We start from the raw sequence: 19,469 nt of genomic DNA on the forward strand, positions 1-19,469 counted from the left end.
ACATGATAGGGTTTGTACTGAAGCAGCCTTGAGTGCCTTGTTGAACCTGTCGCAGAGTATCAGAACAGAAATGTAGAGAATCAGCAGAAGAGAGTCATAGTAACATCAGATGCAGAAGAACACAAAAGCAAGTATCAGAAAGAAACAATCAGGGAATAAAAACAGCAGTAAGCTGTAAATATTACAATCTCAGATTTTTTAAGACATGACTAAAATGTGCAAAAAGATATGAAAAGGGATTGTCCATTCACTTATTGCGTTGCCATTTAATTTCATAAGGAAATATATGAGAAATACAATTCAGACATACAATGTAGAATGGAAATATGGGAAAAAAAGAACAGGCTCCACAGTTCAATTTGATAACCATGGGACTGAGGGCTTGGGGGAAATGTCCTATTGAAACCCAACTTTCAGCTTTCACACCTGCACAGGTAAAAGTAACTGGCCTGCTTTTATGCAGATTTACAGATATGGAGTAGTACTGACACCATTCAATGCTGTTATAGTAAAGCTGTTATAGTATAGTAAAGACATTAATTATAGTTAATGTCCTCAGTTTGTTAAATTCAGCATATGATTTTATACTGTGTGAAAAATTAGTTATCTCCTTACCCTTTATCTCTCTCCTGGATTTGTTTTGTCTCGTGCAACTTTCACTTAGCTCTTAAATCTAAATACCAGGTTAAAGTCCAACAGGTTTATCTGGAATCATGAGTTTTCAGAGCACTGCTCTTCATCAAAAAGCTTATGATTCCAAATAAACCTATTGGACTTTAACCTGGTGTTGTGAGACTTCTTTCTGTGCCCACCCAAGGCCAATACTGACACCTCCACACATGAAATCTTAATGGCACCGGTGACTGTTATAGCTGTAAGCCACTAGATGGCACCAAAGGACCATTTGCAAAGAGCTGCTGAACCGTTTGTACAGGTCACTGTTCTGTACTCACTGTGAGTTGTGTGGATCCTGAGGAACTGTCTCTGGTTCCTTCTCTCAGCCGGACTCATCCTGTAGCTACTGTCTGAGCACTCACAATCCTTACTGCTGTAGGTCTGAGTGCGCAGACTTCTACTTTTCTTGCTGCCAGCAGGTATTTTGGTTGTCCCTTTGCACTTGTGGAGTCGAAGCTTGCCTGCAGCATCTTCAACACATTGCCATTTCTGATAAAAGTTAGCAAGAGGTTAAAAACCCATTTATCACATGAAAGAACTGACACTAGTCCTGACAGAATCAATTGGAAAGAAACTTTGCTCTGGGAATGCATTTTTTTTTAATACTAATTAAAATGCAAGAAAGAAAAAATGCACTTATTTCCGATGTCTCAAACTATATTACAACCATAAAGGAGCTTTGAAGTGTAGTTACTGCTGTAATCTGGTAATCTAGACCCAGAAATTACGCTGTCAGATATTGTACAAAATGCTTATTAATTAAAGTCAGTTAACGCAAGGAAGGAAGGAATTTCAGACAAATGTGTTAAGTGTTTGAACTTCACAGTGTAATTTTGGGTCCCTGGTATTGACACTGAACAATCCATGTTTAAATAAGATGCATATTTTGTGGGTGCTGCTGCTGTTCTGATAGAATATGGTTGAAATACTGATTTTGGAATCACATTGTGTACACAGAGGCCAAGGTTTCGATGGGTTGGAAAGCTGGGGGCTACATGCCTCACCTGTTTTGGGGAGCATTGCCCGACCTCAGGCCCAGTTTGCAGCTATTGAGCTGTCTTTGCTTCCAAGAGTCTCTGCTGACTAATGGACGCCTCCCTCACAACAAGCCCAGGGGTTGCTGGGTCACTGTACTGAGGAAAACAAGAGTGCGGCTGGTCACTGAGGGTGGCTGTTGCTGCAGAGGCATGACATGGAGATGCCAGTGTTTGACTGGGGTAAACACAGTAAGAAGTCTCACAACACCAGGTTAAAGTCCAACAGGTTTATTTGGTAGCAAAAGCCACTAGCTTTCGGAGTGCTGACTGCCCCTTCATCAGGTGAGTGGGAGTTCTGCTCACAAACATGGGATATAAAGACACAAACTCAATTTACAGAATAATGATTGGAATGCAATTCTTTACAGGTAATCAAGTCTTAAAGGTGCAGACAACGTGAATGAAGAGAGCGTTAAGCACAGGTTAAGGAGATGTGTATTGTCTCCAGACAGGACAGTTAGTGAGATTTTGCAAGTCCAGGCAAGTCGTGGGGGTTACAGATAGTGTGACATGAACCCAAGATCCCGGTTGAGGCCATCCTCATGTATGCGCAACTTGACTATCAGTCTCTGCTCAGTGACTCTGCACTGTCATGTGTTGTGAAGGCTGTCTTGGAGAACGCTTATCCGAAGATCAGAGGCTGAATGCCCGTGACTGCTGAAGTGTTCCCCATAAGGAAGAGAACAACATCCACCAGGTACACGGTACATACTCTTGCAACTCAGCCAACATTGTCTGCCTGATACGCTGCAGGAAAGGATGTCCCGAAGCTTTGTACATTGGGGAGACCATGCAGACACTACGACAACAGATGAATGAACACAGCTCGACAATCACCAGTTAAGAGTGTTCTCTTCCCGTTGGGGAACACTTCAGCGGTCACGGGCATTCGGCCTCTGATCTTCGGGTAAGCATTCTCCAAGACAGCATTCACAACACATGACAGCGCAGAGTCGCTGAGCAGAGACTGATAGCCAAGTTCCGCACACATGAAGACGGCCTTAACTGGGATCTTGGGTTCATGTCGCACTATCTGTAACCCCCATGACTTGCCTGGGTTTGTAAACTCTCACTAACTGTCCTGTCTGGAGACAATAAACATCTCCTTAACCTGTGCTTAATGCTCTTTCCACTCACATTGTCTGTACCTTTAAGACTTGATGACCTGTAAAGACTCGCATTCCAATCATTATTCTGTAAATTGAATTTGTATTTTTACATGTCCTGTTTGTGATTAGAACTCCCATTCACCTGACGAAGGGGCAATCAGCGCTCTGAAAGCTAGTGGCATTTGCTACCAAGTAAACCTATTGGACTTTAACCTGGTGTTGTGAGATTCTTACAGTGCAAAGGCAGCCATTGCCGCTGGGGGAGCCTGCCATGGGCCCAATAAGGAGGGGCCCCCACTCAAGCAGGCGGAGAGGTTGCCAAGGTTCACCAAGCAGTCTCCCCAATCAGCACAGGGTCCACCCCTCCAGCAGTGGCAGGAAGACACTTGGACACTTAAGTGGCATAACTGGGTGGGAGGGCCATCCTCCATCTTCCCCACCGGTGGCTGAATGTGGAAGGTGACAACACTCCAACCTCTCGCATTCCTAAATCCCAGCTTGAATGGCAAAAATCCTGCCCATCACATTCATTGCAAATGACTTGCATATATGTAGCACTTTTCACAACTGTAACATACTCAAAAATGCTTTACTGCCAATAGAGTACTTTCTGCATGTAGTGGCTGTTGTAATGTCAGAGTCTGGCACTTGAGGGAATATCCCACTGCCAACCCCACCAATGACTCCTTCAAAAGAAAGCGAAGATCTTAACTCTCCTCTCATTTCTCTTAACGCTTTTGGATAATTACCCTTTACTGTGGGGGATTTGTTGTTTTCCAACTCTTTAAACCCAGCTTGGACTTGTATTTCTCATATTTCAAAATGATAGTGTTGGCTAAGTTTGGCACCTTTTGAGCACGGTTTATTGTTGGCTCAGTGGTTGTATTCTTGACTCAGGATCCAAAAACTGAGGGTTTAAGCCCTACTCCAGCACTCATAGAATCACAGAATTCTACAGTGCATAAGGCTGTCATTCAGCCCCTCGAGTCTGCACCACCCACAATCCCACCCAGGCTCTATCCTTGTCAGCCTACATATTTACCCCGCTAATCCCCTGACCTTTACACATTTTAGCAAGGTTAATCCACCTAACTTGCACATCTTTGGACTGTGGGAGGAAGCTGTAGCGCCCGGAGGAAACCCACACAGACACGGGGAGAATGTGCAAACTCCACACAGACAGTGATCCAAGCTGGAATTGAACCCAGGTCTCTGGCACAGTGAGGCGGCAGCGCTAACTACTATGCCACCCCAGAAAGTGTATAATCCTAACTAAAGCTGCAGAGTTACAAGAGGAGTTTTGACTTTTAACTGAGGTGCTAAACCAGGACATCTGCCAGATCTTAAGGCACCAGTTGAAAAAGAGCAGGTGACATTTTTCCAGTGTCTAAAAATAATCCCTCCAATAAATGGAGCAAAAACAGAATATCTAGTAATTTTTAAAAGTTTAAACTTTTTTTTATTAATGTCACAAGAAGGCTTACATTAACATTGCAATGAAGTTACTGTGAAAATCCTCTAGACAGCATACTCCAGCACCTGTTTGGGTACACTGAGGGAGAATTTAGCATGGTCAATGCACCTAACCAGCATGTCATTTTGACTGTGGGAGGAAACCTGAGCAGCTGGAGGAAACCCATGCAGACATGAGGAGAACATGCTGTCTTCACACAGACAGTGATCCAAGCCAGGAATTGAATCTAGGTCCCTGGCACTGTGAGGCAGCAGCACTAACCACTCTGCCATCTACTTAGCTATTGCTTGTGAAATGAGCTGTTTTACTTCACTACATTTCGATAAAGACTACACTTCAACAGTATCACATTTGCTGTGATACACTTTGGGAAATTTGGAAGTCATGAAAGGTGCTATATAAATACAGGTTGTTCTTTTTTGCTTCATTCATGCTTGTTCTCTCTCTCCAGATGATTGGCACTGCAAGTCTTTATCTACTTCCTTTCTTACTATTGAAGTACTGATAAGAATTACTGTTGTTTTGCTTTTTTCAATTACGTTTTGGCTTGATATCTATCTGACCCTCAGGTTATACTATTAATGTGTTCATACATGTTTTTAAATTTATCTCACTAAATCTTCTCCCCGTAAAAATTGCAAAGGTAATTTTTGTTCTTTCATTTTTGAAGCGTTTACTGACATATTGGGGTGTTTAGCCAAAGCTATTGATTGAAATCATGGAGGTATTCTATATACATAGCATTAACCCTTCAGTGTGCTACACTCTCCTCAACTGAAGTATGTTGGAACAACCTCCTCATATTGACTTGCTTGAGTTGCTCCCTCATTTCTTTGAAGTTAGCCTTTTTAAATGTAAATAATTATCTTATCTTTGAAATTCTGAATTGGAGATCACATCAAATGCAATCATTCTGTAGCTGATGACCCACTGTGGTGCCACAATGTCTATCTGCTGTATGTTATTCAGCTGATTTAGGAACACTAAGTAAAGGTGAGACTTGCTTCTTCTTGTTGTTTTCCTTATGCACTGGGTGAAGATCCATGATGCATTTACCAAATCTTGATTCAGACTGGCCGGGGAACATGACTTCATATCGTCGATTAATTTTTCAGACCATTCTCACAGATATAGGCTTTAAAAGGTTTAATTTTTAATTGTTTGCTAATCTTTACTCTAACTTGGAATACCTTTACCAGATCCCTCCATGTTCCCTTCAGCATCCTTCAATATGTACTAGTCAACTTCCAGATAGGCAACTCCCAAAGCTATTATTGCAATAGCATTTCTGGTTATCCACATTCATGACCAATTTCCACTGTTGGGCTTCATTATTCATGCATTCCTACAGGAGGTACTGCAATAGCTATATGACACAGGGCATTCCTATCCACAAGATGTACTGCAATCATTACAAGGTATAGGGCATTCCTACTTACAGGGTGTATTGCAATAACTATAGGCCATAGGGCATTCCTATCTACAGGATGTACCGCAATATCTATAGGCCATAGGGCATTCCTATCTACAGGATGTACTGCAACAACTTGCCACCATTTCTTCAGCGGCACCCTCTAGCCCCTGCCTCCAGCACAGGGAAGGACAAAGGGCAGGTGATGCATGGAAACACCAGCACCCTCAGGTATCAATCTTAGTCATGTAACACCCTGAGTTGAAAATATATTACCATTCCTAAATTATCAGTAGGTAAAAATCCTACCGCTCCTTATATATTGGTCGGAATTTTCTGGTTGTTCACGCCAGCTGGATCTTCCACTGTTGGCGTATCCCGCTGCGGGTTTCATGGCAGAGAGGTGCATTCAACAGAAAATCCCACTGACAGCAGTGGAACCAGAAGATCCCACTGTTGGCTGGTGGTGGGCCAACTCCTGCTGCCCAGAGTAGAAAAGCATTTTCATTTCTTGGCCAAGGTTCATTCTTTAGCCGATATCACCAAAATGCGATTGCCAACTATTCACCTTATTTGTTGTCTTTGGAGTCTTGCTGTGTGCAAACTAAAGTAATTCATTACCTATAAAGCTCTTCGGGCTGTCCTGAGGTTCCCATAAGATAGATTTATTCAACAGAAGGAGCACAGTGTAATGTTAGTGATGGCTGTTATTTAAAACAAACTGGATTTCATACTTGAGTTTATCTGAGACTGAGACCACGTACCAACCTTCTCAAGAACAGTTTCTTCCCTGCTGTCATCAGACGTTTGAATGGACCTACCTCATATTACGTTGATCTTTCTCTACACTCTAGCTCTCACTGTAACAATGAACATAAGAACATAAGAAATAGGAGCAGGAGTAGGCCACCTAGCCCCTCGAGCCTGCCCCGCCATTCAATAAGATCATGGCTGATCTGTCGTGGCTCAGTTCCACATTCCCGCCCTCTCCCCATAACCCTTAATCCCCTTGCTTATCAAAAACCTATCAACCCACGTCTTAAAAATATTGAGCGAGGCAACCTCCACCACTTCAACAGGCAGAGAATTCCAGAGATTCACCACCCTTTGAGTGAAGAAGTTCCTCCTCAACTCCGTTCTAAACCGCCCCCCCTTTATCTTGAGGCTGTGCCCCCTAGTCCTACTGTCCTTTCTGAGCGGGAAGAGCCTCTCCACCTCTATCCTATCCATCTCATTCAACATCTTATACGTCTCAATGAGATCTCCCCTCATTCTTCTAAACTCTAACGAGTACAAGCCTAGTTTATTCAGCCTCTCCTCATAGCTCAACCCCTGCAACTCCAGAATCAGCCCAGTAAACCTCCTTTGCATTCCCTCCAAGGCCGAAATATCCTTGCGTAAGTGCGGCGACCAAAACTGCACACAGTACTCCAGCTGCGGCCTCACCAGTGCCCTATACAGCTGCAGCAAGACCTCCCTACTTTTATATTCAATCCCCCTCGCTATGAAGGCCAGCATCCCATTCGCCTTCCTGACCACCTGCTGCACCTGCAGGCTGGGTTTTTGCGACTCATGCACAAGGACCCCCAGGTCCCTCTGCACCGTCGCATGCTGCAGTTTTTCGCCACGTAAGTAATAGTCCTTCCTACCATTATTCCTACCAAAGTGGACAACCTCACATTTGCCAACATTAAATTCCATTTGCCAGTTCCTGGCCCATTCGCCCAGCCTATCTAGATCCTTCTGCAGACTCTCCACACCCTCCGCACAATTTGCTGTTCCACCAATCTTGGTGTCGTCAGCAAATTTCGACACCATACACTCGGTTCCCTCCTCCAGATCATCTATATAAATGGTAAATAGCTGAGGCCCCAGCACCGACCCCTGGGGCACTCCACTAGTCACCAACCGCCAATCCGAATAGCACCCATTGACCCCCACTCTCTGCCTCCTATTTGACAGCCAATCCTCTATCCACGCTAACGCCCTACCCCCAACTCCATGCCCCCTGACCTTCTGCAATAACCTCTTGTGAGGCACCTTGTCAAACGCCTTCTGAAAATCAAGAAACAAAAAATCAAGAAACAAGAATGCATTCTGTACCTCTCCTTTCCTTCTCCCCAATGTACTCTATGAACGGTATGTTTTGTCTGAATAGTACACAAGACCAATACTTTTCACTGAATCCCAATATTTATGACAATAATAAATCAAATCAAGTTCAAATTGCCAAAGGACTTATGGGCCTCAAACAGCTGTGAGGAGCAGCATAGGGTACAATATCTTTCCTCACTTAGTGACTATTTGTGTTTAAAGTTTCACCCTTCTCCAGTCGCTTTTTAGTACTTTAGGGGTGCGGTGGGGGTGGGGAATATTCAGTGTTTGACCACAGAGTACCTGTGAAGGATTTGTTTAGTCTCCTTATGACTAATAATAATGAGTGGGAAATTTTTAAAGTTCTGTCACTGCATTCTATCTTTGAATTTCATATTTACAGGCTCCCATTTTTAAAGGCAATATATCACTGTGATGTTCAAAGCTGTGTCGAAAGAATCTGCGTTGTGGGCTGATCAAATTTTAACGGTGGAGTGAGTGCAGCTGTATGCACAGATTATGTGTCTGACCATAACTGCAATGAGAATGACTGGAGCAGTCTGAAGAAATAGCAGATGGACTGGATTTTCTTGACGAGAGAGCCTTGTGTTGTGTCTGCCACGCAACCAAAGGTGAAAAATTGTGTATTTAAGTACCATGTTCGCAGCCACTAATTTATTGTTTGTCTGCTACAAGCCAAATTGCTTTGGTGTGTTGAAAAGGAATGTGGCAGCAGGGCTTTTCAAAGTAGATTGGAACTGAATTGGTTTGAAAACACAGACTTGTAAACAGAGCACCCCATTGATACTGGTGTCAATCAGCCTCTATTTTTAGTTATTGATTGTGCACTATCATTCTCTAAAAGGCACCATTTGAGCACCATCAGTTAATTGGCACTTTTCCATTTGACAATAAATTTTGCCTGGTACCTACTCTTGGTCAATGGGAACATAGCTGAGAGGATCAGATGGAAAGACGGAGTGACAGATTGAAGCATTTTCCTGCGAATAATTTTAGTGGATACGAACTTAGGAATGCCACGTGGATAATTTTGAATGTTTTGGAAGACACATTGATGTGTTCTGGTTATCTAGAACAGATGGTTTTATTTAGGCTATGGGTTGACTGGGAAAAATGAATCCCTGCTGACTGTTGGCTTATCTCCGTTACTTATCCTAGGCTTTTGCTGGTTAAGTCCTTTCCAATAAAATGTTGTATTTGTGATTGTGTTGTCTTTTCTTTGAGTATCTTGTTGGGTAGTGCAAATGGCTAGAACACTTCGGATGGCTCAACTGAAAAGCTACGCTGATAACATTGTAAATGTTAATCCTCATGTCCGTGATGCCATCACATCAAGGACATGGGGTTGTTGGCAGTTTCTGCTAACAGGCAGTTGCTACTGGAAACTGTCTGGGAAGCATGGGCTCACACACATTATTCAGACAATATGGGGATATTTCTAAAAGAGTGAGTGAGGGAGATGCAGCAACCCATTTAATTGTTGAGTACTAAGCTGGTGAGTTATTGGCATAAAATTCATTCACCTTTCAGCAATTTATGGTGATGGCCAATTGGACTGGGCAGCTGAAAACAAAACACAGTACCTTAATTGGAGGAGGTGTGATAGCAGTGGCAGAATAAAAGCAAACAACACTCAACAATTCAGTAAATTTCATTTTGAGTGTCCATTAGACTCCCATGAAAATGTGTCCTAAACCTTTATCAAAGTCCTGGGGATATTGTTTCTCTATATCTTGCTCTAAGGCACTGTTTTTGTTGATGTGACTCATTCTTGTGCATCTATTTATCTTTAATGTCCTCATGAAGCCCAGTCTATCACACAAACCAGCCTCCCATCCATTGACACTGCCCGCTGCCTCATATTAACAGCCAACATACCCAGGACCCCACATACCATGAATAGAGTGGGCAGAATTTTATCCAAGCCCACCCAAGGCTCATTATAACCCAGACGAGGCCAACAGAGAATGCTGTCCTGCAAACTTCACCTTCCCCAATTTCAGGGTGGGCGTGCCAGTAAAATTCCAGCTACTCCTTTCTATCTTTTTCTGTCAGAAAAAAGATACAAAAGTCTAAGGACATGTACCAACTGACTCAAGAACAGCTTCTTCCCTGCTGCCGTCAAACCTTTCAATGGTCTTACCTTATGCTAAATTGATCTTTCTCTACACCCTAGCTATGACTGTAACTCTATATTCTGCACTCCTTTCCTTCTCTATGTACCAAATGCTTTGTCCAAATAGCACTCAAGAAATAATATTTCTCACTGTATGCTGATATATGTGACAATAATAAATCAAATCCCATTCTAAAGCAATGATTATTATTTATGTAATGCATGACAATATATCAAAGGAATGATGAAGACTGGTGGATTCATTGAACTAACTCCAGGAAGACCTGGTGCAGCCACTTATAACTCTTAATTTAAACCTCGTCAACAATCAGATTATCTCTTGGGTGAGCAAGAATACCAGAAATTTAAAAATCATTTTAATGCCAACCCTGCCCAGTTATCTATCCAGTCTTTATTGTAAGTTACTTACAGCTTCCTATTGCTGTTAATAGAATTTATTCTCATGTACCTATTAGGTATATTTACACTATCATTCAACAGCATCATCCAAACCCATAACTTGTAGCACCTAAAAAAAACATGGTCAACAGACACGTGGGAACACCACCACCTGAACATTTCCCTCCTAGCCACTCACTATCCTGATCTGGAACTATATCACTGTTCCTTCCCTGCCACTGGGTCAGAATCCTGGAACTGCCTCCCAAACAGCACTATGGGTCCACCGCCACCACATGGTCTGAGTTCAAGAAGGCAACTCCCTGTCACCTTCTCAAGGGCAATTAGAGTTGGGCAATAACTGTTGGCCTAGCCAGCAATGCCTATGTCCCAAAGAATTTTTTTAGACTACAATAAAATGGTGAGGCTTGAAGTGGTATACTGCAACCCGAGTCTGGAGCCTGGGGTGACTCAGAGTGCAGCAGAGAGAGTATAGAATGTATACTCTCACTGAGAATCATGGAACCATAGAATGCCTACAGTGCAGAAGGAGGCCATTTGGCACTGACCACAATCCCACCCAGGCTCTATTCCAGTATTTCCTCATATTTACCCTGCTAATCCCCCTGACACTTGTTAATTTAGCAAGGCCAATCAATCTAACCCACGCATCTTTGGAGTGTGGGGGGAAATCGGAGTACCCAGAGGAAACCAGCACTGACACAGGAAGAACATGCAAGCTCCACACAGACAGTGACCCAAACCGGGAACTGAACCTGGGTCCTTGGTGCTGTGAGACATCAGTGCTAACCACTGTGCCGCCATGCTGCCCCTCTCCTGAAGTCTCTTGATTCTGATGATACTCATGGGTATTGATGTAAACAGAATGATTGGTGACACTGACAAAAGCAAGTCTGACATTTGATTTATAAGCTAATTCTCGAATGTTACTACATTTGAATGGGCATACACCCCAACCTCAAACATGTGAGCTGTCAGGCCTCCTGAGATTAAATATTGTAGAGATATTTCACAACACATAGAAATGTAGGATTAAATTGAGAAACGTGAGAATTTAGTTTCAGAGGACAGAATTGTCTTTAGCTGACATTGTCTGTCAGCAAACTCTCTACCAATCTAAAAAATAACTACAACTTGTCTATTGACAAGCCCTCATCCTGCCAGCCTTGCCAGTAATGCTCACATCCCAAGAATAAATAAAGTTGCTTTTATGCCCTGCCCCATCTCTTTCTTTGTCTGCCATCTCTCCCCTATCGTCCTCTTCCTCCTCCCTTCCTGCATCTTTCCCTCTCACCTCTCCCAAACTCATGCTTGCTCTCTTCCAACTCTGCTTATCCCTCCTTTGCCTTTTCCTTCCCTTGCCTCGTCTCTCCTGTTCCTCTATTCCTCCTCTCTTTTTTTTCTACCCCATTCCTTTTCTCAGCTTCCAGTCCCCTGCATAATGAAGCACTGCTTTATCATCTACAGAAGGAAAGTGAAGTATATCGTTTTGCTGTCCGTGTGAAATTTTAATGATAGATTTTTCAACCTAAATGTGTTTTCTTTGGCCTTGACCAGCACAAGCCCAGGTGTTGAACCAAATGCACTTATTCTATTTCTGCAGTTGGTTTAAGTGATTTATTCTGCATGTTCGAGTTAATGCTTTTAAATCTCACTTTACATGTCTCTGTGGTAAGTACTCCCAAACCTATAATCGTTTTTTAGCACAAATATCATGCAACTTAAACTCATCAATCACAGTCAATGGGAAGCAGAAAAAGTTCAATTACACTGGAGAATTGGCAACACTGGGACGTTCATGTGCTTTATTTATTCCATACACTACATACTTCACAGCTTTCAATTCTGGATCAGGTTCTTTTTTGTAGTTAGTTCCCATCTGGTGAGGGCTCTGCATTACTTTTGCTTTTTGTTCTCAGACAATCTGAAAAGTATCTGCAGGAATGGCTGAATTTTATCTGGGAGAGCCGCTGGCAGAGGGGGTGGCAGCACCATGTTGGAAACTTGGAAGTTTCCGCAGAGTGTTTGTCAGTGCCTTTTTAACCCAGCCACTGCTTTTCATCTGACTTTTGAGTTTCCCAACTAATTAGAGTGGGTGAATGTAATGACAACTGGCAGACATCCATTTCAGCTCCAATACTAGGTGAGGATTGGGATTAAAGGACTGTAGAAGTTTCAGAATGCAACCAAGAATGTCACAGATGAAGTGTTGGGAAACAATCAGAGGGGCACATTCACTCTGAGGTTGCACTATCACAAGACTCAGACGCACACTTCCTCAACTCAAATATGAACATAAGCATCAAGGTAGCACTTGACTGAATGTGGTACCAAGGAGCCCTAGCAAAACTGGAGTCATTGGGCATCAGGGGGAAAACTCTCACAGGTTGGAATCATACCTGGCACAAAGGTGATTGGTGTTCAATCATTTCAGCTCCAGGACATCTCTGCAGGAGTTCCTCAGGGTAGTGTCCTAGGCCCAACTATCTTCAGCTGCTTCATGAATGACCCGCCTTCCATCATAAGGTCAGAAGTGGGGATGTTCACTGATGACTGCATAATGTTCAGCACCATTCGAGAATCCTAAGATGCTGAAGAGGTTTGTGACTGCACGCAGTAAAACCTGGACAACAGTCGGGCTTTGCCTGATAAGTGGCAAGTAACATTTGGCGTCGCACAAGTGCAAAGCAAAAACAATCCCCAATGAGGGAGAATCTAACAATCTCTCCTTGAGATTTAATGGCATTAGTATCGCTGAATCTCCCTCTGTCAACAAACTACAGGATACCATTGACCAGAAACAGAAATGGATCCAATATTAATACTGTGGCTACCAGAGCAGATAAGAAAATGTAAACTCTGTGGAAAGTCATTTCCGCCTCACTCCCTAAAGCCTGCCCATCATATATTAGGCACAGATCAGGAGTGTGATTGAATATGCTCCACTTGCCTGGATGGGTGCAGCTCCAACAACACTCAAGAAGCTTGATACCATCCAGGACAAAGCAGCCCACTTAACTGGCACCCCATTCATCACCTGAAACATTTACTCCTGCCATCACCACCACTGCACAATAACCACACTCTGTACCATGTGGAAGGTGCACTGTAGCAACTCAAACATCCTTTAACAGCACCTTCCAAACTTGTGATCTTTAAGAACAAGGCAGTAGATACAACACCACCACCTTAAAGATTGTCTCCAAGCCACTCACCATCCTGATTTGGAAATATATCTCCATTCCTTTACTGTTGATGAGTCAAAATCATGGAACTCCCTTCCTAACCACACTGTGGGTGTACCGACACCACATGGACTGCAGTGGTTCAAGAAGATAGCTCACCACCCTCTTCTCAAAGGCAATTAGGGATGAAGAAATGCTGGCCCATCCAGCACTGCATACATACTATGAAAGAACTTTAAAAATCAGTGGTGCGGCTAGAAGAGATAGCTGGGTTGGTAGAGGCAGGTAAGCAGTGGTGATTCCCCAATGGAGGCTGCAGGGACACTCAAATTCTGCATAGCTGGACATCTGGGCACTGCCAAAATCTCACAGATTCCTTCACAAAATCCAGCTCCTCCTCTTCTGAAGATGCAGTGTGGTCTTCACTTCCTTTTTCTGTAGTTCCAGTCCTCTTATCTCCACAAGTCACAGCAGAGAAACATAATGCTGGATCCCTGGGTGGAGGGAAGTCCCAAATGTGTCCAGGCACCCGAACCGCATCTTTAGCATCCTCAATGGATTGCTCATTGACAGTTCTTGTGCTCCTGTTGTTTGTTTCTGTCCTGGGCCCCTCACGTCCAGCATCAGCCAGGTCTTTAAAGGCTAGTCTTAGTCTCCCAGGAGCCATTCACTGACATTGCTTTGAGTTGTGAATATCTACAGAGGTCCTGACTGGGTGACAATTTCAGGCTGATCTGAGGGTGCTATGCTGGTGACGGATGTGCAGTTGGGGCATGTGGGAATTCAGCCTGAGCAGCAAATCTGAAGAGCCTCTTGCCCTGACCAATAATATCCGTGGAAAGTGCTGGCCCTGGTGAACATGCCTTCCATCAACTGTAAGCAGCAGACTGTGATGGTGAAGAAATTTCAGGATTGCAGTGACCTGGACTGCAGTAGGCAACACACGCCTACTTACTGTGCTAGACACAAAGTCTTCTAGGAGACCGGAAATATCAGCGACCACTTGACGGGAATGCCTCTGGAAGCACTGGTGCTCAGTCACATCAAGAAACCTAATCCTCTACTTCTATGCCCACTGTTGAGGGTATCATTGCCTACGAACTGGAGGTTTGTGCTCGTCCTCTCTGATCTAATCAGCAGGAGATGACTGAGGCACCACTTCAGGGGTGCAAAGCGGATTGACATTCATAGATTTCACCCAATCTGAATGTTGACAGCTGAGAAATACAGATCAAAGTCATTAAAAAATCTCCAAAGTTGAGTCCTTAATTACGCTGGCTGCTTTGCCGAGGCAGCAGGAAGTGTAGACAATGTCAATGGGTGGGAGGCTGGTTTCCGAGATGGATTGCGCTTCATTCATGACCCTTTGTAGTTTCTTGTGGTCTTGGACAGAACAGGAGCTATACCAAGCTTTAACTGCAAAGAATACCTTCTATGGTGCATCTGTAGAGGTTGGTAAGAGTTAAAACGCGTATGCCAAATTTCCTTCAAATCCTGAGAAAGTAGAGGCATTGGTGCCCTTTCTTAACTATAGTCTCTGCAAGGAGGGACCAGGACAGGTTATTGGTGTTCTGGACACCTAGAAACTTGAAGCTCTCGACCATTTCTCCTTTGTCCCCATTGAAGTAGACGGGAGTATGCCCTCCGCTGTGCTTCCTGAAGTTGATGAATATCTCCTTCAATTTGTTGCCATTAAGGGAGAGATTATTGTTGTCATACCAGTTCACCAGATTCTTTATCTCTTTCCTGTGCTATGTCTCGTCATTGTTTGAGATCCTACCCATTACGGTGGTATCAACAAACTTGAAAATTGAATTGGAGGGGAATTTGGCCACACAGTCTTAAGTATATAGGGGGTATAGCAGGGGGCTGAGGACACAGCCTTGATGAGCACCGATGTTGACAATGATCATGGAGGTGGTGTTGTTTGCCCATCCTTACTGACTGCGGTCTGTGGGTGAGGAAAGGGAGGAGCTGAGCCTCCATGCAACAAAGTTTGGAGATGAGTCTTATAGGAATAATGGTGTTAAAGGCTGAGCTGTAGTTTATGAATAAGAGTCTGACATAGGTGTCTTTGTTATTCAGAGTTCAGTGTCGAGCCAGGGAGATGGCGCCTGCTATGCACCTGTCGTGGCGGTAGGCAAACTGTAGTGGATCAGGCAATCTGAGAGGCTGGAATTAATTCGTGCCATGATTACCCTTTCAAAGTACTTCATAATGATGGATATCAGAGCCACCGGCCAATAGTCATTAATTGTCTAGCTTTTGTCTGGCTTTTCTTTGGTACTGGGATGATGGTCATCTTTTTGAAGCAGGCCGGGACCTCAGATTGGTGTAGAGAGGCTGAAGATGTCTGCGAATACCCCCCACCAGCTGGTCCGTGCAGGACCTGAGTGCTCGTCTGGGCCAGTTGCTTTCTGTGAAAATTCCAGGAAGATCGGGAAACTTGTGCACAGATTTAGTGACAGAATCCTTGGTTAACATTGCAACTGTTGACAATTTGACATATTTAAATGTCAGACCCACTATGGGGGAATTCCCACCCACTGAAGAGCACACCCAGGTTAAAGGTGGAAGCTGGAGGGTTCCTGTCAGCTTTCTACCAGGTCAGCTTGGACAGAAACCACCAGACCTGGTAGTTTCAAATACCCCTCAAAATGTTGACTGTGTCCAGAAAAGTGTCAATGCATTTAACTGCTGAGGATCATTCCCTAGCCTATTCTAATCTGTATTGATTTATTCAATGTTGCTATATAACTTCGTATTTTTACACTTAATTTTGATGCCTTTATCTGACAAAAAATCTATCAGTCTTGAAAGTGTTAATTGACCCTGTATCCACTACTTTATGTAGGAGAAAGTTCAAGCCAGCTGCTTGCTTTGGCCTGTCTCTATAGGGTTGTGTCCCTTTATTCTGGATCCTTCCATCAGGGTTAATAGTTCCTGTGCTCAATCAAATCCCATCACATATTAAATACTTGTATTGGCTTATGTCTCAACATTGTAAACTCATGAAAATACTGGATAGGTTTCTATAAATTATCCTAAGAATTTAACACTTTAAGAGTCAGTGTTATTCTGGTGGATCTATGCTATATGTCCTCCATCACCAATACATCCTTTCTGTGGCCTGTGCCCAGAACTACACAGAGTACTCCAGATGAGATATAACTTAATTCAACTGAAGTATAAATTCCTCCTCTTCATATTCGCAGCCCCGGTTGAGATAAAGATCAACATTTCACTTGTCTTTTTGATTACTATTTGTACCTGTGCACCAGCAATTTGTATACCTGACTTCCAAATTCCTTTGCTCTTTCACAGCATCCCTCAACAAATATTCTCTCTTTATTGGATCTGAAATGGATCAAAGAAGTCCATCTGCAATTGTTTTGATTACTCACAATCTGTCCATATCCCTCGGTAAGATCCTGCTCCCGACCACTAAGACCACTCTGCCTCTTAGCTTACTGTCAACTGCAGATTTAGATTTAATATTTTCTCTTCCCTTAATGAAGTTCTTGATGCATAGAATTATATGCTGTGGCACAGTAGGGAACCCTGAGGAACATCCAGTCAATAATACATTCTATTCATTGAATTCATAGAATCCCCACAGTGCAGAAGGAGGCCATTTGGCCTATTGAGATTGTACTGACAACAATCATATCCAGGCCCTACCCTTGTAACTCCATGTCATCGCCCTGACACAAAGGGGCAATCTCACCCAGACCTGTTCCCCATAACCCCACTAATCCCCCTAATTTATACATCTTGGGACACTAAGGGGCAATTTAACATGGCCAATCCGCCTAACCTGCACATCTTTGGACTGTTGGAGGAAACTGGAGGAAACCGGAGTACCCAGAGGAAACCCACGCAGACATGGGGAGAATGTGCAAACTCCACACACTCACTCGAGGCCGGAATTGAACCTTGGTCCCTGGCGCTGTGAGGCAGCAGTGTAACCACTGTGCTACTGTGCCGTCTCTTTATTTCTACTTTCTGTTGCATACCTCCCAGCTAATTCCTAACCAATAACTTAATTAATATTCTCAGGTACCTTCTAATTTAACATCCTCTCTCAAACTCACAGGTATTGTCAGTAGATGTAGGATCTGCTAATTCAATCATGGGTAGAATTTACAGGGTGGCCTGGATCACTCAGCCCAAAATAAAATCATTGTAAGTTGTTGTAAAGTGTATTAACTAACAGCCTCAGGTCTCCCTCCATTTGAAATTTCCTCTGAAAACAACAATAATTTCCTAAGATGATTATAGACAAGGAAAGACATTTGGTCCATCTTAATTCATTCATCTGGGAAGATTATAGACACCCCACAATTGCAGCGATGGCCTAAGACCAATTTTATCCCCTGGGGAGCAGCCACATGATTCTTCTACACTGTCTCTAGCATTTGAATGCCATCCTTATGTCTTAAACAGTAGAAAAGGGCACAGTGCTCAACACTCTATGGTCTGGTCACAATTATCACTGGTTTCTAATCTATTGTCTTGGCAATATAGTGCAACATTTTATTGACTTTGTTATTTACAGCTCATTGGTTCAATATGTTGATCACAAGCCTCAATAAACTTCTAAGCCTTTGTTGGTTTTGTCTACAATTACTTAACCACCATTCGTACGGCAATTTTTTTTCCTGCATTTTACTTAAATTTCATGCACCCACTTAAATATTTTATCCAACTCATTCTGTAGTCCTGATGTGCCTCCTTCTACTGACTCTCTTAGTTCGATGTAATCTGCAAATTTGACCATTTTCCATTTCAGTTTCCAAATCTACATTATTTCCATAAATGAGCAGTATTGGTCCAACACTGAGCCTTCAGACATTCCTCGATACTTCCCCAACTCTGACATAATCCATCAGCTACATCAACATATTTCTTTTACCATTTCACCAAGGAGAACTTCCTGAAAAGGACCAGGTCGGCCTTGTATATTTGAAGGGGTGTTATCACCTCAATAGGGAGTATTGGCTCAGTTCCTGAAACATTGAGTTCTGAACATTCCTCTGAAACAGCGTTTGTGTTGGCAGCTGGGAGATTTTTGTACTACAACAGATGTTATACTTGCTGATTGGGAACTTTCGCAAAGTGCTTTACCTTTTATTATCCATCAGAAGTAGTTTAGTGGCTGATGTGATTGGCACTGTAAATCCAATCTTGAAGCATCAATCATTATTTTTTCCATTCTTTGCTAAGCATTGGTCTATACCATTTTTGGGTGTGGGGATTGCAAATCATGGTATGCACTTTGCCGTGGAGGGAGCAACATGCAAATTTGATGCAGTCTCCTCATCTACAAGATTGTAATGTTGGTCCATGTTAGGCCCATGCTGCTGGCTGCCTCAGCACTCAGCAGGAAGCCAAGCAGTACTTGCAGGGAACACATAGTACAGGCATCCTGCTCTGCTTAAAGACAGTCTGTCCCTTTTAAAGGGGAACTGCACTCAGTGGAAGGAAGCTTCTGCTGACTACCTCTACCAACACTAGGGAGCTACACAAATGGAGCAACATGGAAATGAACAGGTCTTGGGAGTCACAGATTCAGCACTGCAGGCCTTAGTGATGGCAGAGGCTGGATTTCTGCAGGTAGGAAGGTGTTGTGTGCATACATGGGGGTTGGGGGGAGAGGGGTGGGGATACAGAAGCTGCCAGAAGATCCTCAAGGTTCAAGGGTCACCCTCAGATGGAACAGGAGCAGGTGAATGGAAAGATCAAACCCCAGAATTTGGACCCAGCGACCTGTCTGCAGTGCCATAAAAATCTTTAATCAACTCACACGGGTGGTTAATATCAGTGAATGCACCTTCACATGACATCTAATCACCACACCAACAACCTCCCTCGCTGTTCAATGTTCCACCTCCTTATCACTTATTCATTGGGATTCTCTGATATTC

At 43.3% G+C, this 19,469-nt stretch overlaps 1 protein-coding gene across 1 annotated transcript in view; it reads right to left on the reverse strand.

Annotated features, from left to right (window-relative positions):
* The window catches only part of sulf1 (sulfatase 1), a 416,345-nt gene that overhangs the window by 42,884 nt on the left and 353,992 nt on the right, over positions 1-19,469 (reverse strand). Inside the window, exon 14 of the mRNA XM_080194115.1 lies at positions 954-1,164. Within this exon, the coding sequence (XP_080050241.1) occupies positions 954-1,164 (211 nt within the window). The remainder of the gene's footprint in view (positions 1-953; positions 1,165-19,469) is intronic.

The sequence above is a fragment of the Carcharhinus amblyrhynchos genome, chromosome 8 (genome assembly GCF_965287045.1).
Source record: "Carcharhinus amblyrhynchos chromosome 8, sCarAmb.v2.hapA, whole genome shotgun sequence".
Lineage (NCBI taxonomy): Eukaryota > Metazoa > Chordata > Chondrichthyes > Carcharhiniformes > Carcharhinidae > Carcharhinus > Carcharhinus amblyrhynchos.